Source organism: Choloepus didactylus, chromosome 27, assembly GCF_015220235.1.
Source record: "Choloepus didactylus isolate mChoDid1 chromosome 27, mChoDid1.pri, whole genome shotgun sequence".
Classification (NCBI taxonomy): domain Eukaryota; kingdom Metazoa; phylum Chordata; class Mammalia; order Pilosa; family Megalonychidae; genus Choloepus; species Choloepus didactylus.
In genome coordinates this window covers 8,270,138-8,291,871 of record NC_051333.1, presented here as the reverse complement: position 1 = coordinate 8,291,871, position 21,734 = coordinate 8,270,138, and the positions used below count along the sequence as shown (strand labels likewise).

At 59.9% G+C, this 21,734-nt stretch overlaps 3 protein-coding genes across 7 annotated transcripts; 1 reads left to right on the top strand and 2 right to left on the bottom strand.

Annotated features, from left to right (window-relative positions):
• The first annotated feature begins 35 nt into the window (after positions 1-35).
• Positions 36-8,230, top strand: SPHK2 (sphingosine kinase 2). Of its 4 annotated transcripts, none has more exons than XM_037819469.1 (7): positions 36-221; positions 1,075-2,674; positions 4,037-4,502; positions 5,393-5,542; positions 5,798-5,892; positions 5,984-6,099; positions 6,527-8,230. In XM_037819469.1, exons 3-7 carry the CDS (start codon positions 4,100-4,102, stop codon positions 7,605-7,607), a joined length of 1,845 nt encoding a protein of 614 aa, XP_037675397.1. In that variant the 5' UTR covers positions 36-221; positions 1,075-2,674; positions 4,037-4,099; the 3' UTR covers positions 7,608-8,230. The 4 variants fall into 4 exon arrangements, with proteins under 4 accessions (XP_037675397.1, XP_037675396.1, XP_037675398.1 ...); XM_037819468.1 differs by having other exon boundaries at positions 37-221; positions 1,075-1,224; XM_037819470.1 differs by lacking the exons at positions 36-221; positions 1,075-2,674 and adding an exon at positions 2,933-3,273.
• A 136-nt stretch (positions 8,231-8,366) lies between these two features.
• Positions 8,367-14,070, bottom strand: LOC119521329 (D-box binding PAR bZIP transcription factor). The gene is made up of 4 exons (XM_037819472.1): positions 13,544-14,070; positions 12,107-12,517; positions 10,415-10,626; positions 8,367-8,865 (listed from the first exon to the last, which is right to left on the bottom strand). Exons 1-4 carry the CDS (start codon positions 13,680-13,682, stop codon positions 8,650-8,652), a joined length of 978 nt encoding a protein of 325 aa, XP_037675400.1. The 5' UTR covers positions 13,683-14,070; the 3' UTR covers positions 8,367-8,649.
• Positions 14,071-14,687: 617 nt separating this feature from the next.
• On the bottom strand, positions 14,688-19,497 carry CA11 (carbonic anhydrase 11). Of its 2 annotated transcripts, XM_037820439.1 has the most exons (10): positions 19,352-19,497; positions 19,184-19,258; positions 18,303-18,445; positions 16,646-16,831; positions 16,354-16,449; positions 16,121-16,193; positions 15,876-16,030; positions 15,527-15,692; positions 14,962-15,097; positions 14,693-14,816 (listed from the first exon to the last, which is right to left on the bottom strand). In XM_037820439.1, the coding sequence occupies exons 1-9, from the start codon at positions 19,416-19,418 to the stop codon at positions 15,006-15,008; spliced, it is 1,053 nt and encodes a 350-aa protein (XP_037676367.1). In that variant the 5' UTR covers positions 19,419-19,497; the 3' UTR covers positions 14,693-14,816; positions 14,962-15,005. The 2 variants fall into 2 exon arrangements, with proteins under 2 accessions (XP_037676368.1, XP_037676367.1); XM_037820440.1 differs by lacking the exon at positions 14,962-15,097 and having other exon boundaries at positions 14,688-14,816; positions 19,352-19,495.
• Between the last annotated feature and the right edge of the window lie 2,237 nt (positions 19,498-21,734).

Genomic DNA, 21,734 nt, shown 5'->3' with positions numbered 1-21,734 from the left:
AATTAGGCCGCGGAAACAAGCACGTCATCGCGGAAGGAAGGCCCCAGCAGGTCCGGGCCTCTCTGGTCCTACGCAGGCCCTGTTCTCGATGTTCTTCCGGAAGAAAAGGAGCGAGAGAGATGCCGTGCGGAACTAGTAGGACGCGTCGCTCGATGACGCTCTGGCCCGACGCCGGCAGCCTCTCGGTGGCGCCTGGAGGACCGGCGGGCCGACTGTTGGAGGTGAGGAGGCGGGGCTGGCCGGGCAGGTCGGGGCCTAGCGAAACCTCTGACCCTACCTTTTGGGCGTTTCCTTATCAGACTCACCTCTGCTTTTTTTCCGACCGGCACTTCCCAGGCGTGGCCGCGGCTAAGGAAGTCCTACTTGAGGTCTAACTCAAGATCTTGCTTCAGCCGAGTCTGTAGCAACCTGTATTTCCCATCCCAGGCTCCTCTCCAGATTTCTTTCACCTGGGGCTGCTTTTTTCCTGCCAGATAGGTTCGCCTAGCCCAGCGAGTTTGATGCACACAGAGAAAGATAGTAGGCGAGAAAGCTAGAGAACGGGAATCAGAGATTAGGAGACAGGACAGATGGAGGCCCGGGGATGAGAGGACAAAAAAAACAAGCGTGGACAGAGACAATGAGGGGAAGTGGGAAATGGAGGTCTTGGGGCCAGACTGAGACCCAGGGGGGGGAGATGGAGATCTAGAAAAGCAGAGGAATAGAAAACACCGAGATAGTGCCATGTAAGCTGTAAACAAAACCAAATCCTAGCTCTACTGCATAATCTCTCTGTGCCTTACTTTCCTCATCTGCAAAATGGGGATAACAGGCCTACCACATAGGATGATTTCCAGGGTTATGTAAGTTAATAAAAGTGCGTAAGACAAAGCTGTGTATATAAGTGCTTGACAAAAAATTAGCCTTTACCCTTATCTCATATTGGACATGGTAGCCAGACAAACCGGATGAACGGTCCTCTCTTTCCTCCATCTTCAGCAAGACCCACAGGCCCTCTACCTGACACACCCAGCCTTTAAAAGCCTCCTACCCTCTGCCCTCCACATTCCTACTCATTTCACTTGTTCTCCACAGAGCCACAGATCAGGTCCAGACCCTGGGGCCTGACTCCTTGCTCCTTTCCCTCCTGGTGTCGGACACCAGACCTGGGATCATGCCGACGTGGTGACGGAGCTGAGGGCTGGCAGATGAATGGATGCTTGAGGCAGAATAGGAGTGGACCAGGTAAGGCCCCGTCTAAAGCTAAGATCTGACACCACGAGGACACATCATCCTAGACCTGTCAGTGATTGAGAGCTTCTGAGCAGGCAGGTGTGATTATTTTTCTCTCCATTTCACAGACAGGGCAGCAGAGGCCCTGAGAAGTCAAGGGCTTCCCTGAGGTCACACAGCGAGTCTGTGGGAGCTTGAGGTCCTCATCTCTGCTTCCTTGTCCTCTTTCTCCCTGTTCCCTCATCTTTGTGACTTAGACTGTATCTTTGCTCCTCAACCTCTTTGGTCTGTGTCTCTGCCTTTCTTTCTCCTGGGGTGACAACCTCAGACACATGTCTCCTTGTCTCTCCATCTAACTAGGTTTCCACCCCCACCCCCACCCCTGGATTATTTTTTTTTGTCACACATTGTGTGGTGCTGTTGCTACTCTGGGTTGGATGCAGGGTACACTGTTTGGAAATAGATGAACTTCTTCCATTTGTCTCTTTCTGCTTGTCGTTCTTTCTGCAATTCTGTTTTTTTATACAACCTTCTCTTGCTTTCTTTCAATCTCACCCTGTTTTTGCCTGTCTCTCGCTGTCATCTTTGCTTTCTGTCTCCCAGTTTCAGTTAATGCTTCTCAGCCTCTGGGCCTCCAACATTCTCTCCCCTCACCTCACTCCTCTCTGAGGTCTCCCCACTTCTAAACTGTGTCTCTGCCTGGCCACATTAGGCAGATGTTTATCTCATGCTGCCTCTTCTGTGACTCAAGCCCAAGATAAGGTAATTTGTGAATTGCAGAACCAGTCCTCCCTGTCTTTCACTCCAGAATTGTCTGCTCCTCTCTCTCTGTCTCTCTGTCATTTTCTGAGTCTTTGTTGTGTACTTACCTTGCTCATTCTCAGTCCCACTCTCTTTGTCTCTTTATGTCTCTGCTCTTCTCTGACTGTCTGTAACTGTCTGAAATGGAGTCCTCTCTCATTCTTGCTCTCCTTGAGTCTCTTATTGCTTGTCTCTTTCTGTCTCTGTCTGTCTGGGTTTCTTGTTTTATCTCCTTTTGCATGTCTCTGGGACTTTGTTACTGTGTTCCTGTGCCGAGATTAGGCACGCTCTCTCTGTAGCTGAAAGCTTCCTTTTCCACGCCCCTTCTCTTTTCTAAACCCAGTAAGGGGGACAGACCCACTTTACCCTCAACAAAGATGGCGGCGGAGACGCTGGTAGTACAGCCGTGATACTTCTCTGCTGTGGGTCTGCCCTCACCTACGATGGCGGCAGGCCCGCCCTGTTCTCGTGCTCTACCGTGGTGGGTCCCTGCGCCAAGCTCGCGAGACGACCGTCTCCGCCTCTCGCGCGTCCTCATTGGTGCGGCTCAGTTCAGCCGCGCGACGATTGGCTGAGCGGACGCACACCCTCCCTCCCTCTTCAGGTCTGATGGGGGCGGTTGGTGCTAATTCGAGGGGCGGCCTGGAGGAGGACCCCGCGTGTGAGGAGGGTGCGGGGCTCGGGGCAGGGACCCGAGTCTGGGGGGCTGAGGGACCAAGAAGAACGAGACCCAGGCCCGGCACTGGGGTTCCGGGGGAGGGCGATGGAGAGCCAGGTCCGGGACTGAGAGACCCAGGGAGGACTGGAGATTCGGAGACCGGGGGTGGGGGGCTGGGGCCAGAGACCCGGACTGGGGACCAAGTCTGGGGTATCTGTGAGGGGTGGGCGGGGGGATGGAGACCCAGCCAGAGACCTGGGACTGGGAGAGGCTGGGGCTTTGTGCCGGAGCCTGACTTGGGGCTCCGAGAATGGGGTCAGCGCAGGTGTGTGTGTATGGGTGGGTGGGGGGCCCACGCACCCTGTTGGACCAGAGGTGGCACCTAAGGGTAGTCCCCAGGTGGAGGTGTGTCCTGGCAGCTCAGGGCCCCGGGAAGGTGAGGGACGGGCCTGGCAGGTAGCAGGGCGGGACAGTGGGGAACAAAGGTGAGCCGGAAGGAAGAGGAGGAGGAGGTGGTGGGAGAGGCGGAGGCTGGGGAGAGGGCAAGGGACTCAGTCCTGGCTCCAGTGCCTTCCCTGGAGAGCAGGCGGCGCGATGCCCAGGTCAGTGCTCGGGGGGCCACTCTCGGCCCGGCCCCTTGCAGGTGCTTGCATGCGGCTCCTCCCGCTCTCTGACGCCTTCGGCTCTCTGTGTGGCACCCTTTCCTTAGTGTTGCCATCTGTGCACACCCCCAGCCTCCTGCCTCTCCTGTCTGTTCTGTCGTGTCTCTCTCCCGTCTCTCCCTTTGATGTCCCCTCACTGTTTCTCTGGCTCGCGAATCATGCCTCTTTCGCTTTGTGTCTGAGCGCCTCTCTCTGCCTTGCTCTCCCCCTGGAGGCGACGCCCTGTGTGTGTTTGTGTTTTTCTGGCTTTTGCAGAGCATCTCCGTCATCCTACGTGCCCCCTTCTCTGCCCTTATCGTCACCCCACACACTATATCCTTTACTTTATCGCGCTTTTCTGTCTTCCAGTTAGGGCATAAACTCCACAAGAGTGGGGATTTTTGTCATTGTTCCCTGCTGTGTTCACTGAGCCTGGCACCGTGATTGGCACCAAGAGGGTACTAAATAATTATCTGGGGAATAAGCAAACAAAAGCCTGTGTGCTTGGGTCTCTGGATGCTCCAGAAGGCTGGCCTTTCTGGCCCACTGACCCCCCTGCCCTGTGTCCCCACACTTGTCTGAGCCTGAGTGATGCCCCCATCTCTCCTGTCACCGCCCTCATTGTCTCCTTCTGTCCACAGGCCCTGCCCCTCCCCTCCTCCCTCCCCCACTCCACCCCACGGTGGTCCTGGACTCTGACCCTTGCCCTCTTCCTTCTCCACAGAGCGCAGAGCAGGAGCTGATCTGGAGCCGGGGCCACAGGCCTGGCAACACCCCGGACAGGGCCATGGCCCCGCCACTGCCTCCACCGACCGACAGCACCCCACTCCTGCATGGCGAGTTCGGCTCCTACCCAGCCCACGGTCCCCGCTTCGCCCTCACCCTCATGCCGCAGGCCCTGCACATACAGCGGCTGCGCCCCAAGCCCGAAGCCCGGCCCCGGGGCGGCCTGGTCCCACTGGCCGAAGTCTCGGGCTGCTGCACCCTACGCAGCTGCAGTCCCTCGGACTCAGCGGCCTACTTGAGCATCTACACCTACCCGCGGGGCCGGCGCGGGGGCCGGCGCAGAGCCACGCGCACCTTCCGGGCCGATGGGGCGGCCACCTACGAGGAGAACCGCGCTGAGGCGCAGCGCTGGGCCACTGCCCTCACATGTCTGCTCCGTGGCCTGCCACTGCCAGGGGACAGGGGTGAGGTGCTGGGTGGCCCCCCTGCCCTAGGGCCACCTCGCTGTCTCCACATCTCCCTCTGTGGGCAGCTCGGTCTCGACTTGTCCGTGTGTCTCTCTGTCTGCTCTCTGGGTCCCTGTTGACTGATTGATACACAGACAGGTACGGGCTAGAGAAGGAACAAAAGACACAGGCAGGGAGGATGTCTGCTGCTCTCTCTCTAGATTTCTGTCTGCACACACCCTACCCCGGGTGGCAGACTCTCCTCTCTGAGTCACTGGCCCCCTTCTCCACCCGCTGCCAATCTCTGTCCCTTCCTCCCTTTCCTGGGTCTTGACCACAGGTGAGTCAGAGGCTCCCACGCTGGTGGAGGCAGCAGACTAGAAAGTGTTCAGTGACTGGCCACCACCCAGGTGCTAACAGAGCTCCCACAGGGCAGCTGGGTGCCCGAGGTGGCATCTCACGCAGCCTGTGAGGGGTCAGAGAGGGCTTCCTGGTGTACTCGGCCAGAGCAGGAAGGTAAAGGTGCAGGGGTCCCCACCTGCTGGGCCCTCCTTGGTCCTCCAGGGTCCTGGGACGGAGGGAGCCCCCACAATGGTGTAACCTGATCCCAGGTTCCAGGTGTGCAGGAGAGGAAAGTGGAAACCACAGCTCCTTGTGCTCTCCTCTCACACATGGGTCCAAAGAGCGCTGGGATCAGACACCCAAGCCCTGCATTTCTCTCAACACCTGGGGCGAGGGGTGGGGCTGCACACCTGAGCCTGGACAGGTGAGGGCTGGGAGAGCCACCTGCACCTCCCAGCAGGCTCTCAGCCAGCCCTCCACTGCTTCCATCGTGGGCTGCTGGGGGTTCCTGCTTCTGAAGGGAGGGCCTGGGCCTGTGGCCTCTGAAGACTCCCTCCCCTCTGCAGAGATCACCCCGGAACTCCTGCCGCGGGCACCCAGACTGCTCCTGTTCGTCAATCCCTTTGGGGGCCGGGGCCTGGCCTGGCAGTGGTGTAAGAACCACGTGCTGCCCATGATTTCTGAAGCTGGGCTGTCCTTCAACCTCATACACACAGGTAAGGTGGTGTTGGGATGGGAGTGGGGTTTGGGACGCCCAACTTTCAGACCCTGGGTCTGAGTGAGGAGGGACTGGGGATGGGGTGTGGGTCTCCCAGGACCTGAGGGGGGATCTCTTGGGTCCTGGAGGAGCAGTTGGGGTGGGGGGCAGATCTAGGTCCTGGGGGGAGCAGTGGTGGGGAGTGTCTCCCGGGGTCCTGGGGTGGGAGGCAGGTGGAACGGTCAGCCTCACCTCCTCTAATGTCTCGCATCAGAACGACAAAACCATGCCCGGGAGCTGGTCCAGGGGCTGAGCCTGAGGGAGTGGGACGGCATCGTCACGCTCTCGGGAGACGGGCTGCTCTATGAGGTAGGGCAGAGCCCCCTACTCCCAGCCCTGAGCCCTTGGTGACCCCAGAGGCCAGGCCCAGAACCCATATTTTGGGCGTCCCACCCCCCAGGTTCTGAATGGGCTCCTGGACCGCCCTGACTGGGAGGAGGCCATGAAGATGCCCGTGGGCATCCTCCCCTGCGGCTCGGGCAACGCGCTAGCTGGAGCAGTGAACCAGCACGGGGGGTAAGTCGGATACCCCTGTGGGGGCTGCTGCCTCAGACTAGGCCTAAAGTTGAGGATACAGTGATGGAAGGGGGAGTCCGCCTGGGGTTCACAGCTTCTCCCCCTCAGCCCATCTCCATCATTCAGGGTGGTTCTGGGACGTTCCCTTTTGGGCTGTCTTGTTCCCAGCTGTATCCCTGGAGCCTGGAACTGCCAGGCATGCAGAAGGCACTCAATGAATGATCAGAGAATGGAAGCACCAACAGAGAACCTGGCCCTGTCAGAGAAGGACTGTGTGCAGGCAGCCAAATGGTGGTGGGTGGTCTCAGGGCCAAGCCCACCCCACCCTGGGTTGTTTTCCTGCTCTGCTTCCCTGCTCAGCTGTGTCTCTCACCCCACCCCATTTGCTGTTTTTCCCCGATGCGTCCGTCCGTCTCGGACTGTGAAGGTTTGAGCAGGCCCTGGGCCTCGACCTGCTGCTCAACTGCTCGCTGCTGCTCTGCCACAGTGGCCGGCGCCCCCTGGACCTGCTCTCCGTGACGCTGGCCTCGGGCACCCGCTGTTTCTCCTTCCTGGCTGTGGCCTGGGGCTTCGTTTCTGATGTGGACATCCAGAGCGAGCGCTTCAGGGCCCTGGGCAGTGCCCGCTTCACGCTGGGCACTGTGCTGGGCCTGGCCACCCTGCATACCTACCATGGACGCTTCTCCTACCTCCCTGCTGACGTGGAGTCAGCCTCACCCGGCCCCAACCCTGGCCTGCCCCGTGCCAAGTCAGAGCTGACCCTGGCCCCAGGCCCAGCCCCACCCCTGGCCCACTCGCCCCTGCACCGTTCAGTGTCTGACCTGCCCCTCCCCCTGCCTCAGTATCCCCTGGTCTCCCCTGGCTCACCTGAACCCCTGCCCATCCTGTCCCTCAATGGTGGGGGTCCAGAAGTGGCCGGGGAGTGGGGTGGGGCTGGGGATGCCCCACTGTCCCCTGACCCGCTGCTGCCCTCACCCCCCAGGGAAGCTCTCTCACCCATGGCCAAAGGGCCCCCAGAAATGCTCACATCTTCTGGGTTCCCACCACCCACCCTTGATGTCCCAGTAGCCAACTCAACCTGTGGCCCTCCAGACCACCTGCTGCCACCTCTGGGCAGCCCGCTGCCACCAGGCTGGGTGACGCTGGAGGGAGATTTTGTGCTCATTTTGGCCATCTCACCTAGTCATCTGGGTGCTGACATGGTGGCAGTTCCTCACGCCCGCTTTGACGATGGCCTGGTGCACCTGTGCTGGGTGCGGAGCGGCGTCTCGCGGGCCACGCTGTTGCGCATTTTCCTGGCCATGGAGCGCGGGAGCCACTTCGACGTGGGCTGTCCGCAGATGGGCTACGCCGCGGCCCGTGCCTTCCGCCTCGAGCCGCTCACGCCCCGCGGCGTGCTCACGGTGGATGGGGAGCAGGTGGAGTACGGGCCGCTGCAGGCGCAGATACATCCAGGCCTCGGTACCCTGCTCACTGGGCCGCCGGGGGAGCCCACGCGCGAGCCCTAAGCCTCTCGTGGAGTTGGAAGCCCGTCGGGGGCGGGGTTTACATTCCAGGGGGCGGGGCCTGGCTCTAGAGCTAAGGCGGAGGTCCCGACCGCAGGGCCCCGACCCGCATCTCAGGATTGCACCCGCCCCAAGGGGATCAAACATGCTGGAGAGCAGCTTGAATTCTAGGGGTGCGGACATCACGGTTACTGATAAATGGGCACGCCTCGAGGGGAGTGCTGGGCCGGGAGTTAGGGCCCCTCCTATAGGGCGGGGCTCGGGCCGGACCCCGCCTCCGATTCCTAGAAGGCTGGGCCGGCTGGGGGCAGGTCCTCGCCTACGTGCCGCCTGCTGACTGGACCCAGGAAGTACCGGCTGGGAAAGGCCTTAGGTAATTGGCCAGTCGGGGCCGGGGGCTCGTCCTGTCCACTCCGGTGCCTCCACCTCACTGGCCACTCAGCCCGGGAGGGGCGGGTTCCCTGGAACCCGCGCTCCTATTTGCACTAAAGTTTCTTCCCCTGCTGGTGGGGGCGGGAAGCTCATCTCCCCAGTCTTGTCTCACATGCGTCCCCCGTCTCTGTTCCCAGACTTAAAAGCAATTGAAAAGGTCTATGCAATAAAGACGCTCGCTTCATTCCTCTCAAGACTTTCGCCCCTTCCTCCATTCACAGCCCCTGGGAGGGCCGGGCTCTGGACACTTGACTTCCTGCCTGTTATGGTCCGCAGCGGGCCTCGAACCCGGGCCAGGGAGCTGCCTCCTCCTTCCCCACAACAGCTGGCTCTGGGTTCTCAAGATTTATTCAGGATAGTGTTAACGGAGGCGGTGGGGGGGAAGGGATCCTCGACGGGCCGGGGGGCACACACAGAGGATCCTCCCCGCCCCCGCGAGGGAGGCGGGAAGCTCGCTTTTTCTTAAAAATATAAATGTATTTATCAGCATCGTCACGTCCCTGGGGCACCCAGCTGAACGGCCCATGGGCCACAGGGCAGGAAGGGAGGAGGGCGTCAGGACACAAGTCAGAGCGAGGCGGAGGCGAGCTCCATCCGGTGGGGAGCAGCGGCCTCACAGGGCCCCGTGCTGAGCCTGGTAGCGGGACAGCACGGCGCGGTAGTGGGACAGCTCCTGGCGCACGGCCACCACCTCCTGCCGCAGAAGGGCGTTCTCCTTCTCCAGGAAGGCCGCCCGCACCGAGATCTGGTTCTCCTTGAGCCGCCGGGCGTCGCGGGACCGCTTGGCTGCCTCGTTGTTCTTGTACCGCCGGCTCCAGTATTTCTCATCCTAGGGTGGGGGGGGAGGAGGGCACTGAAGTCGGGAAGGGCCCAAGCTCCAGCAAGAGAGGGAAGGAGGCCCGGCTTTGCTTGCTGTGCCTTGAAAGCCCAGAGGGCCTCTGAGATCCCCGGGGCTTCCTGCCCACTAGGGGGTCCTAAGGGACATAGGGCTCCCCCTGGGATGGATACCCAAGGGTTTGCCCTTCTAGGACCTTGGTCACTAAGGAGGAAAGCCCCTAACAACAGCTGAAGCATGAAATACTCCATCCCCAAGCAACTGCACTTCTGTTTCCACTGTGCAAAGCAGACCCAAGCCCTCCGTCTGACTGAGGGCTTGCAGTTAGCTCTTGGTTGCTAAGGACCCTAAGAACCCTTGTTCCCTAGCAACAGGACCATCAGGGTCTGAGGGCCTCTCCCAGTGAAAAGCACTGCCCCATACAACACTTTCCCAGATCAGGGTTGCTAAGGAAGGCCTAGGCCCCTAGCCACGGGGTCTGGTGTCCCCTAAAATCCTCTTGGAGGTGGGCCCCTTGAGAATCTGGTTGCCAAGGCAATCCCATCCCTCCTCAGCCAACAAAAGTGGTCCTGTTGCCCATGGCCACTGACTGACACACTGATCTGGAACTCGGACCAGGGAGCCACCTCTTCCCCAACAGGCCCTGCTTGCTAGAAGAGTGGCTTCTTAGCAATGGGACCTATCCTGAGACCTCCCCACAGGATTATTCTGAGGATTCTCCAATCCCAGAATTTGGTTGTTGGGGGATAGAACACTCTCCTTCCTCTCCCTTAATTAAAGCCTAGTTGCTGGTTGCTCAGAAAAATCCAGTCGCTAGCAACAGGGCCCTGTGGCAGGAGAAACCATGGTCCTCGGAGGGTCAGCCAGCCTGCCCCAGCTGCTTCAGGTAGTGGCTTCTTAGGCAAAGGCATGGCAAAGTCTTTGGAGAAGCCTGGGTACCCCTGGTTGGGAGAGACCCCAGAACTGGCAAAGACAGAAAGCTAAGAAGATGCACTCACAACCCTAAGCACCCCAAATCCCAATGTGATTGGCTCCAAAAGAGAACTGGAGACGTTCCTCCAATGAGGAATCCAGAACACAAGACCTAAAGGGATTGGCAAAGTCTGCTTCTTAGGAAGAGGCAGTTACTCTGAAGGATGCCCTGAATCAGAGAACATAAGCCCAGCCCCAGCTTGGCTCACTGCCAAAGAAAGACAGGCCAAGACTCTACTGCCAAGGAGACTTGTTCTTAGCAAATGGGCTCAATGGAGCCTGAAGCCAGCCTCAATGTGGGTTTCGGGACCAAATGATCGGAGAATCCTCAAGTTTGTGCAATCGGGCCTAGTAGGGCTGGCCGAGTCCCCGTCCCACAGTGATACCATCCTCATCAACATCAAGCCAAAGTCCCTGCCCCCTTGCTGTCTAGTGGTCAAGGAGGACTGATCCCTGGCCACTGGCCCAGAGAACCTTCTATGTCATCCCAACGAGAAGTCCAGGCTAGACTGTGAGGAAAGCCCCCTTGTTGGCTGGGGGCTGCCTGGGTTCCACACCCCATCATGCTCACCTTCTGCTCCTCTGGCACCTGGATCTTCCGTGCCTTTTTCATGATAGGCTGGGGCTTAAGTTCCTCCTCAGAGAAGCGATGTCTCCGAGGGTCAAAGGTCTCGTGGCCGGGAATGCTGGACAGGGCTAGATCAGCTGGGTCGGGTTCAAAGGTCATCAGCACCTCCACCGTGTCTGGGTCCACAGGACTGGGTGTGTCGCGAGAGCTCAGGCCTTGGGGAGACGGAATGTATCACCTGAGTGGGTATTTATTTTGGAGGGGAGATCTCTAAGTCTACCCCCTGCTCAAGTGTCATGTTATAGCCACCAGCCTCCTACCACAGGAAGGCCCTTCTGGGGGTTAGTATTAAGTCTACCAGGGATCAACCTCTCTAATATAAAATATAAAGTTTCCCTAAAGCATAAAGATGCGTAGAAACCATGGTGACAACTTCGTTTTACAAACAGGGAAACTGAGGCCCAGGCATAACCGGCTTGCCCTAAGTGACACGGGAATCAGGGCTATTCCTTCTAAAACAGTCACAGTGCTGACTTCTTGTCGCTTCTTACTAAATTCCCGACCAAAGCCCAGGAGCCAGTCTGTCCAAAGAAAAGGAATACACTGCATGGAAAAGACCTCTAAGAGCGTCCAATTCCAAAGTTAGGAAAGAGCAGACGAGGGAGGGCGACTCGAGAGTAGGTGCCTGTCCCTTTAAGACCAAGCAGGCCCGGGCCAGCCGAGGACACAGAATCGGGGCCGAGTCACGTGCAGGTGCCTGCTTCCCTCACCCCCGCCCCGCGCCCCGCGCCCTCACGTTCCCCAGGCCCCGCCCTCCCTGCGTGACGCGCGTGCGCCAAGCGCGAAGGCGGGCAAGTAGAACTCACGTGGCGCGGGAATGTGCAGCTGGGGAGGGGAGGGCCCGGTTCTGCCCAGAGGTCGGACTCGGGGCAAGTGTTCTCAGGGATCCCCCGCCTGCAGCCCGCCCCTGGAGACCGCTAGGTGCCCGAAGGGGCAGATAGTTCCTCTTCCTCCCTCGGGGCTCTCAGCTCGCACCTGTCTACACCCAACCTTCAAGGATCCAGATTCTCCTGCTCTCTGGGGAACACAGGAGAACCAGCCCCCGGGCACCCAGGATTCGGGGATCCCAAGCTCCTCCTCCTAGACTCAGGAATCTAGGCGTCTCGGTCCTCGCCGCGCAGAATCAAGATCCCCGACTACTTCCCCTCCGAAAGACTCGGGGACCCGGGACCGCAGCCCCTCTCCACCTGGGGACTCAGCGACTCGGACCGCCACCCTGTCATGTCTGAGGGAACTAGAAATCTGAACCCAGTCCCCGCCTTCTCCCCAGGGCCTAGAAGCTCCGGTCTTTATTACAGTTTCTCTGATCCTGGAGCCGAGAACCTGGATCCACTTCTCAGTCCTCTTCCCAGTAAATAACTCCGATGTCCGGGGCTGCCAGCCCCGGCTCTACAAATATCTGCCCACAGAAACGTCCACAATATCTCCCTACTGGCAGGTTTCCTGAATTTGGGGTTCCATGTCCCTTCACCCCTAGAGATCCGAGAGACCCAGTCCCTGACCCATTAGGGCCCCCTCCCCCTGCATCCTTCTACTACGGGACCCAGAATCCGGGCGCACAGCCCCAGTCCCACCGCCCCGGCCCCCCGCGGCGCACAGCCGCGCCCCCTTGCTGCCCCCGCCCCCCCGCCGCACCTGCACGGAGGCCGCCGGCGGCCCCGAGGGCACCCCGGGTGGGGGCGTGCCCGGGCGAGGAGCGGGGGGAGGCCGAGCCGCAGGAGCCGGGCCCCGGGGAGGGCACAGGCGTGCGCGCGGGCGAGGGCGCCGGGGACGGGGCGCCGAAGGGCGGCGGGCTGGGCGGGAGCCCGTGCTCCAGCAGGAAGGCGTCCAGGTCCACGTACTCCACATCGCCGAACGGCAGGGTCCGCTCCCACAGCAGCGGCGCCAACAGACCCGGGCCAGGCACGGCCCCCGGGCGCCCCCGCGGGGACCCGCCGCCCACCACCGCCCCAGCTGGGGCATCCGCCGGGCCCGCCGTTTCCAGGCCCGGCCCGGGGACCGTGGCTGCCGGCGGGGCCGCCTTGCGCTCCTTTTCCTTAAGGAGACCTGAGGACCAGGGGAAAGACGGGACGGGGCGGGGTGGGAGAAGAGCGATACAGAGGGAGGAGGGACCCCGAGTCAGAGAGACCCGAGAGAAGAGGAGCGCGAGATCCACACGGCGGAGGTAGAGAAATGCAGAGGCAGACGAGACGACAGAGACCGAGAGTGCACAAACACCCAGAGAGAAGACGGGACAGAGACTCAGAGAGGGGGGACAGAGAGAAAGATGGATAGTGACGGGGGAGTGCATGGGGGGGCAGAGATAGAACGAGGGGTACAGCGATCAAGAAAGGGATAGAGACCCAAAGAGACAACGGCAAAGAAACTCAGAAAGGGAGGGTGGGGGTGAACAGGGACCCAGAGAGAAGGGAGGACAAAGATGATGCAGAGAGAGAGATGGGGACAGACACCCAGAGTGGAGAGGAGACAGAAAACACAGATAACGGGGGACCAGAAGTCCAGAAAAGGGGGGGCACGGACAGGTTAGGTGGAGGGTTGGGCAAGTGAAAGAAAAAAAAAAAATGACAGCTCTGTAATTCCCTCCCACACCCTCAGCGCGCCGGAGCCCCTTCCCCCTCCCGCCTCCCCGCCCCTCGGGAAGGGGCAGGAAGGGGCTCTACCCCTTGGGCACATTCCTAATCCCCTAGGCCCCATGTGACCCCAGGAAGCCCCGCCCCAGCCCGTGTCGCCACCGTGTGAGCATCGGACACACCCCCTCCCTTCTCCCCAGACCAGGGGGGTCCAGACTGCCAGAACCAACAGCTAGAGGGGACTGGGGGTCTCGACTCCGGGGTCTTCGAGGAGGGGGCTGCTGGAAACCTGGACTCCTGGGTCCTCGGAGAGGACGGGGTTGAGAAACGGTACTTTTGGTTCCTGAGTGCTGGGGGCTCTAGAGCTTAAACACCGGAGAAATTCAACGGACATTGCCTGGGAGAATGGACTCCTGGCACGCAGGGATTGGCGGTGACCCCGGTTTTTAAATCCCTCAGGGAGCGGATGTCTGAGTTGGGTGAGATGGGGGCTAGAACTCACAGCTGGTCGGCTCTTTGGACTTGCTGGTCCCCTGCAGAAGGCTCCGCAGCCCGAGCAGCGCTCCCCCACCAGGGGGAGCCCCGGCCGGGCCGCCCAGCAGCAGGGGGGCCGGGGTCCTGTCGCTCACGGGCCGCGCCATCGCCGGGCACCTGCCCCCAGGCTCACGGGCTCATGGAGCGGCGAAGAGCTGGGCCTGCCAGTCAGCGGCACAGTCCTGTGGTTCGGGCGAGTGTCTGCCCAGGGACAGGCGAGTGTAGCTTGCAAGCCTCCAGTATCCAGAACACTGCAAATGCTAGGAGCGATGGGGATTTGCGGTCCTTGGTTCAGAAACGTGCAACTCAAGAGGGTCTCGGGGGACCATGCAGGTCTGGCTGAGGGGGTGACCAAAGCAGGCGGCTGGCTCTTGGCGATCGCGGGTGCGAAGGGACACAGGCGCTCTTTCTGTAAGGTGGGCGAGCCTGGCTCTTGCAAAATCTGCGGCTCTCGCAATGGAAGGCGGTTTGCAATCTGCACCGAGAGGTGTGCGCGGAGGGGCGGAGGAGGCGGTAGGAGGAGGCGGCCGCCTTGAGGCGGGGCCAAAGCAAACTTACTTCTTTCGCAGAAGAAAAACCAAAACCAAAACACCCGACGCCACAGCGCGCGCCCCTCCTCCCGGGGCCCGCACGCGCCCGCCCAGCCCGCCGGGCTCTGGCCATGCACCCCAGCCGCGTGCCTTCCTCCGGCTGCCGGCGAGAGCCAATCGCGTCTCGTCCCCTCGAGACGCACAGCCAATAAGACGCCCTGGACCCTCCGAGGTCCGGAAGGGCGCGTGAGGGGCTCTACGCGTGAAGTTGCTTTGCCTTTAGGAGGAAGGCGGGACCCTGACCTACATTTGCCCAATGGGAGGCGACCCTGGGGGCGGGACTGTGACCCAGTTTGGGCCAATGAGGCGGGCGGGAAGGGGAAGCACATGGCTCCCCGCGTGCTGCCTGAAGAAGGGGGCGGGGAGAGAGGCGCCGCTTAAAGGCGCCGGTCCAAGTGACTGGGGAAATAGGAAGCCAAAAGCCCGGTAGTGGGTTTAGGCAGAGGGAGATTGATTTCTGGAAGAAGACTGTTCTTTAAAACCCAAATTTTCCCCACCGCGCCTAGAATCAGACCACTGAAAAACAGGAAGTATTCTGTCCCTTTAATAGCTTTGTTTTGTGGGTGACTCCCCTCCCTTTGAAAGGAGGCTTGGGACAGGCAAGCGCAATCCTCTATGGGGCGTCTCAGCGACCGTGGGGGGCACCATCCACTGTAAGAGGAAACCGGTGGGGGGGGGGCGTTAGTTTAGTGCACCACAGGCTGGACACCTCATCACCCTCACCCTTCCACCCTCCCCACCCCCCCGCCGCGCAGGGCTCTACCACAGGGGCGCTGCGAAGGGGGAAGGAACGTACTAAGTTGAGGAGAATGGTGAGGTCCTGGGCTGAACCATAAGGAGTCAACAGGAGGGTGGAAGAACTAAGTGACGGTATTCATGGGGATCTGGGCTGTACCATGTTGAGAAGCCAGAGGAGGGGCCGTCACTCTGGGCTAAACCACCAGGCAGTAGGAAGGGAATGGGAATGTACCAAGTTGATTCTCGAGGGCGGGGTGCGGTCATGCTACAGCAGAGGGTTGTACCACATGGAAACAGGGAAGGGGTCCAGACTGTACCATGTTGTTGAGCCATGGTAGTAAGAACTACCATACCATGGACCCATCGTGGTTTCTACCACAAACAAGTAAGGGGCTCGGGTTATATAGGAAGTTGCCAGGCAGCGAAGAAGACAAATCACGGACCAGCACTGATCGATGGGGAGGGGGGCGGGCTGTACCAAGTTGGCACAGAGGGAGGAGGGAGAGAGCTGGACCATCCAAAAGCAGCAAAGGGGGGAAGGCCTGTTTCGGATTGAGACCCCCCCAGGGGAGAAACATGGGCGGGCTAGACCAATACGTGGAGGGGTGCAGGCTGGGCCATACCATGCAGGCGGTAGTTGGGGCCTCGGCAGCGCCTCTCAGGGTGCCGGGGATCCCTGTTTCCCCTCAGGGCCCTGTGGGCCAAGGGCTGCAGGGGCCGGCCGTTACCGCTGAGGCTCTGGAAGATCTGGGACGGTGGGTTCTGGCTCAGGAGTCTCAGGGAGTGCATCTGCCGTGGGAAGGGGGAAGGAAACTGGGAGTGAATAGTGACTGGCCCTGGTGACGTCATTGGGAAGCCCCGCCCCCACGAGGGCCACGGCGCACGTGTTCAGTCCCCCACACCTGTCCGATCCTCCCCCATATTCGCTGGGGTTTGGGAATTGGGTCCCCAGGCCTGGGGGCTGAAGGTCACCTGGAGCGAGGTGATGTTGAGAGCGCGGTCGATGAGAATCCAGGTGACCGTCTCTGAACAGGGCGGGGTGCTGAGGGATCCCTGATAGGTGATAAAGCCGAAGGAATCGGGGAATAGGAGCTCCAGGCTCAGGTCTTGGAGAAAGTAGGCGTCATCTGCGGGCACAGCAGGCGGGGAGGAAGAGGGGCACCCCTCTTGAACCCCCCTCACCTGTACTGCTTCCCCCCAACACGCCAGGGACTTACTTTTGTAGGAGATGCGGGTGATGGTGTCACGATTGAGGAGGCGGCTGAGGAATGGGTTTGAGCTGCCGGCCACCTGGGTGGGGTACAAGGTGAGGAGGCAGGCGTATAGAACTCCTAGCCCCTCTTCCCCCAGGACCCAGGAGTTGGGACCCCACCCCCACCCCCCATCCCCGCCAAGCCCCCTCTTCTATCCAGGAGCCCCTTTCCTCCCTCAGAATTTTGCCTTGGCTTACATTGACAAAAAGGCTGAGAATGGCCAGGCCGTTGGGGCCCCGGGAGGCTGCACTGAGGTTTCCGTAGAGTTCCTGATTGAAGTGAATGAGCTGCACCTGGGGGGTGGGGGGGCACAGAGAGTGGGGGTCCCCCAGCGGAAGGGAGAAGAGGATGGCTCCAGCTCTGGGACCTCTGGGTGGGGGATCAGTTCAGTGGAGGAGGGTAGGGGGATACATCAGGAAGAGGGCGAAGCAGAAGGAAATGGGTGGAGGGCAGGACTGGGGCCACAGGTCAGAGGTCAGTGGCTGTCACCTCAGCTGAGAAGCCCTGGTGATTGATGTGGTGTTCAGAGCCGGATCCGTCCCGCGCTCCAAACAGCAGCCGTAGTTCACTAAGCCGGTGACTGTAGAGGAGGGGACCCCCAGACACGTTGACCACGGGCCGGGGCGCAGGCAGGAAGGAGACGTGGCGGCCTGTATTGTACAGGGTTCCCTGGAGCTGTGGAAGAGGCAGGAGCCGTCACGGGACACAGAGAGAAGGAGCTCTTGTTCCTCCCACTCTCCACTTCCACATTTCCCACTGCAACAATCATTTAGTCATTCAACATAGTTTGAGCACCAACAATTTGCCAGGCTCTATGGTGGCCCACTGTAGATGCTCAGTACTGGTTGAACTCCATATTGAACTTCTACTGTGTGTCGTAGATGCCAAGAACAGAACAGTGAACAATTAGACAAAAATCCAGGGCTGCGTGGAGTGTATGTTCTAGTGGGGGAAAGACAGACAACAAATAATCATAGAAATAACTGCTTAATCAATTATGTCCTGTGGTTATACTGGGAAAGAGAACAAGGAGCACAGGGAGAAAGTCTAACAGGGGACTCAGTCTAGATGGAGGAGGGTAGGAAAGCCTTCCATGAGGAGGTGACATTTGAATGGCAACCTGAAGGATAAGGAGAGGTTAACTGCAAAGAGCAGGGAGAAGGCCATTTCAGGAAGGGAGAATTGCAAGTGCCAAGGCACTTTTAGTGACAGTGAAGAGGCCCATGGAACCTGAGGGAATGAGAGGATGGTAATGGGAGCTGGATTGTGGAGGGACTTGTGGGCAAGGATGGGGAGCTTTGAATTTATATTTATAATGGAGTACATCTACAACTGAGTATATCTATAGCTGAATAAAATATGTTTATAATGGAATATATGTATAATATAGTAGCACAATGCCAGGCACAAAGTAAGCGCTATTAAGTGTTTGCTTCTGTTTTTATTTATCCTAATTGAAGGATTTTGAGTTGCAGAGTGGGATGATCTGATTAAACACGACTCTGGCCATGGCATGGGGAACGGAGTGCAGGAGGCAGAGAAAGCCAGCCAGGAGGCTATGGCAGATCCAGGTACGGGAGGATGATGGCCTGGACAAGATCGGGGGCACTGGAGGGGGTGAGAAGTGGAAGGATTTGAGTGATATTTAGCAGGAGACTAACAAGGAAGGGCGTGGATTGGAAATGGGGAGCGAGGGAGGGGATGGGGTCTGCAATGGCTCCGTGGTTGTTGGCTGGGGCAACCAAGTGAAGGGTGGCATGGGCATTGATGAGAAGCGGTGTTACATGGTGGGTGAGAGCACGGATGTTGGGACCACACTGCTGGGGCTGGAATCCCAGTGCTGACACTCTTTAGCTGTGTGACCCCAGGGAAGTAACTTAACCTCTCTGTGCCTCAGTTTCTGCATCCATAAAATAGGGATAATAGACCAATTTCTTGGGGTCGTTATGAGAACCAGAAGGACTTATAGAGCTTCTAATGTCCTCTTTGACTCTTTCTTCCTCAAAGATGAGAAAACTGGGGGAGCCACGGGTAGGGAGGGAAGAACCATTTTAGAGTGTATAGTGCCCACCCAGCAGGTACCCCTTCCCCAAGCTGGCCTCCCACCTTGGCCCCCACCTGCCCTCCCACCCCCCAGGCCCCTTACCTTTTCTCCCCCTGTGCTGAGCCTCAGAGGGGGCAGAAAAGGGTCATAAAGGACCCTCTTCAGCTCCACATCCACAGGGCTCTGCCGCTTCCCCACGGCACACAGACTCCAGGCTGCATTCACCAGGCCCCAGAAGGGAGGCCCTGGGGAGAAGAGGGGCAGGGAGGAAGGAGAGTCAGAAAGAGCCGGTTCCCAAAGCTGGGATCTGGTGAGAGGGCTGGGTGGTCTGGATCCCAGGGTCCCAGGGGAGGAGGGGTTGGGAGGCTTGGACTCCTGGCCTGATGGAGGAGGGGGCTAGGGTGTAGAATCCTGGTCCTAGAAGCACATTGGAGTCATGCCCTAAGACCCCTGAGTACCTTCAGTCTCTCCTTAAACCACCCCATCTTAAAATTAAGTCTTGGGGGAAGAAACTACAACTCCCAGCAGACCACAGTGCTGTCAACCCACCCATCCGTGGCCTGCCTTCCCCAGAGGCCCATGGGAGTTGTAGTTCTTTCATTCTCCCTTGTCCGGCAGCTGGATAATGAATGTATGGGGGCGCGTGGTTACCAGAGAGGGCTGGAGGCGGCGAGACACCCGGCCACAGGACCTCCGGTTCCCATCAGAAGCCAGGGCCCGCCTCTTTCCCTGCAAACACCCGCACGCTCTCCCACCGCAGCCGCTTTCCTTCCGCTCACTCCCACTCATTACTTGAAATGCGCATGTATAATGTCCCATGGTGAGCCACTGGGGTTCCGAGTCTGGGCCCCAGTCCTGAAGGAGGGAGGAGGGGGCTGGGACTCCCGAGCCTGAGGGAGGAGGGGGCAGGCTCCCGAGGTTCCAGGGTCTGAAGAAGGAGGCACCCGGGGGTCCGGATTCCGGGGTCCCCGCCCTGGCTGCACCTGGAACGAAGTTTCCCTGGAGATTATCCTTGTAGCTCCACCAGTCCTCGGGGTCAGGTGCTGGTCCGATGTGAGCTGGGAAGAGAGCAGCCTGAGCCCCTCTCCTTGGCACCCCCCCCACCCCTACCCTTCCCTCTGGGGCTCCTAGCCCGAGCCCCCAAATCTTACCTGTCGCCCCCAGTGCGGCCCAGAGCACCAGCGCTCGAGGGGCGCTCAGACGAGCTGCACCCCCCATCCCCGGGAGGCCTTCCAGAGAGCCCTTTCCAGTCCCCTGCCCGCCCCCCACTCAGCTCCTCCTTCCCCTCTTTCTGGGACCCTGTCTCTTCAGGACTTCCAACCCCCCTCTCCTCCCCACGGGGACTCCCAGCTCCCAGAATAGCAAGGCAGCTGAGGCCGGAGACTCCCCCAAACCCACTCCCCTCTCACTCTCTCTCTCTCCTTGCTTTCCTCCTCTTTTCTCCCAACCCTCCAGGCACCCTCTGTCTCCTGATCTTCCCACAGCCTTTGGCTTCTCCCCCCACCCCAGCCCAGACTATCTCCTGGTTTCTAATCCACACCCCCACTTCTCGTGCTCTTTTCATTCATGGAACCACCTAACTCCATGTCTTCATCCTGCTTGTCTCCCCACCTCCTCCTTCTCCCTCTCCCCCTTTTCTCCACCTCCTGCTCTCGCTCGGTCTCTCTCCAGCTTCTCTCCCTCTCCCCTCCTCCTCTCCAGCCTCTTCTCTCAGTTTCTCTGTCTCTCTCTTCTCTCTCCTCCCCCTCCCTCTCTTCTCTCTCTGGGTGTTAATTTATTCTTTGTTGGGGGCGCTCCTCTCCGGCAGCGAACTCTCCTCGGGATGGGGGTGGGGGCTGTGCCCAGGGCAGTGTGAGGGGTGGGTGGGGGCTGGACCCTAGCTCCGAGGGTGGGGGATCCGGGGGTGCCGGAGGCCGGGCCACCTGGGGCCCGGGGCTGCCACTTCCCACCCTCCGCAGAAGGGGGAAGGGGCGCTTAAGGTGGAGCTGGGGGAGGCCTCGGAGGGCTCGGGGCTGGGAGCCGGCGGCCTGGCCTCCGCGGACCTGGGTTCGCGGCCCCCCGGGTGCCCAGCCCGCCCCGTGCCCGCAACCCCCGGCCCCGGGCTCCACTCGGTCCTGGCCCGGGGCCGCCTTAACGGGGCTGGGGATCCCCTGGGAGATCTAGGAGCGGTGAGGGCCGCTGACCAGGAGGGGGAGGCAGAGATCTGGAGGGGGAGCGGCGGGGAGGAGGAGGGAGAGGAGGAGGAGGAGCCGGGAGGGCCGCGGCGAGCGGGCTGGAGGTGAGTCGGCTCCCTGCGGGGGCCTGGGGAGCCGAGGGAGAGCGAGGGCGGAGGCGGCTGCGGGTTAGAGATGCGGGAGCGAGAGGCCAGGCGGGAGAGAGACGGAGGCGGAAGGAGAGGCAGAGTGAGGCCCACGGGGAAGGAGACCGAAACTCAGATAGATACGCAGACAGACAGACACTGCGAGAGAGGGAGACCTAGGAGGACAAGGAGAGAGATGGAAGAGAGAGGTACAGACGGATGTGGAGAGTGATGCCCATGGAGACGGAGACACAGAGCCAGAGAGACAGAGAAGAGGAAGACAGAGAGTGAGAGAGATACGGATGGAGGCAGAGAAAGAGAGGAAGACGTAGAGACCTGACTTCAGGTTAGAGATGGAAGAACGGGATGCCAGGCAGCAGAGGAAGCAGGAAAGAGAGAGCGAGCCAAAGGCAGAGAGAGACAGACGCACAGAGACACAGAGAGAGACACCAGATTTTAAAGAGAGACACAGAGACATTGAAAGAGGCCAACATACAGCAAGGAAAGCAGAGGGGGAGTTACAGAGTCACACACCTGGTGTCAGGACGGAGACCCAGAGACCCAGAGAGAGGCGAAGTCAGACACATGCCCTTCTCTGTAAAAAGAGACACCCATGCAGAGAAAGATCAACAGAGAGAAGCCGAAGGACGGAGAGCTAGAGAAGCTCAGAGGCAGAAATGCAGAGAGACAAGGAGAAAACACACAAGGAAGAGAGGTACGTATTAATTATCCATCACTGCATAACCGATTACCCCCAAAAGGCAGTGGCTCAAAACCACAAGCATCCTCCTGCAGATTCTGTGGGTCGGGAATTGGGGAGCCTCTTCGCTGGGGGTTCTGGCTCTGGGTCCCTCACGAGGGTGCAGCGGAGCGGTTGGCCAGGGCCGCCGTCTTCTGAAGGCTCGACAGGGGCTGGAGACTTGGCTTCCAAGCTCCCCCACGCGTCCATGGGCAGGAGGCCTCAGCTCCTCCTTGAGCATCCTCACAGCATGGTGGCTGGCGCCCCCCAGGACATAGAGGAGGCCACCGCCCCTCCTGGGACCTGGTCCCGGGCCACACGCCATCACTTCTGCTTCATTCGAAGCCCAACTCACGCTCCAAGGGGAGGAAATTAGTTTCCACCTCTTGGAGGGAGGAGGGTCCAAGAAATTGTGGTTTTATTTTAAACTACCACAGGTGGGAAGAGGAAGAGAGAGACGGAGAAATGGAGAGCGACAGACAGTTAGAGACCCAGG

Coding starts and splice junctions, on each gene's coding strand:
- SPHK2 (XM_037819469.1), top strand. CDS start 4,100: ATGGCCCCGCCACTGCCTCCACCGACCGACAGCACCCCACTCCTGCAT. Junction 5,543..5,797: donor CTTCAACCTCATACACACAG/GTAAGGTGGTGT, acceptor GTCTCGCATCAG/AACGACAAAACCATGCCCGG. Junction 5,893..5,983: donor GAGACGGGCTGCTCTATGAG/GTAGGGCAGAGC, acceptor CCCACCCCCCAG/GTTCTGAATGGGCTCCTGGA.
- LOC119521329 (XM_037819472.1), bottom strand. CDS start 13,682: ATGGCGCGGCCCGTGAGCGACAGGACCCCGGCCCCCCTGCTGCTGGGC. Junction 10,627..12,106: donor CGCCGGCGGCCTCCGTGCAG/GTGCGGCGGGGG, acceptor CGTCTCCCCAAG/GCCTGAGCTCTCGCGACACA. Junction 8,866..10,414: donor AGGTGCCAGAGGAGCAGAAG/GTGAGCATGATG, acceptor CCCCCACCCTAG/GATGAGAAATACTGGAGCCG.
- CA11 (XM_037820439.1), bottom strand. CDS start 19,418: ATGGGGGGTGCAGCTCGTCTGAGCGCCCCTCGAGCGCTGGTGCTCTGG. Junction 18,446..19,183: donor CCAGGGAAACTTCGTTCCAG/GTGCAGCCAGGG, acceptor TCTTCTCCCCAG/GGCCTCCCTTCTGGGGCCTG. Junction 15,098..15,526: donor CCCCAACTACCGCCTGCATG/GTATGGCCCAGC, acceptor CTGGTGGTTTAG/CCCAGAGTGACGGCCCCTCC.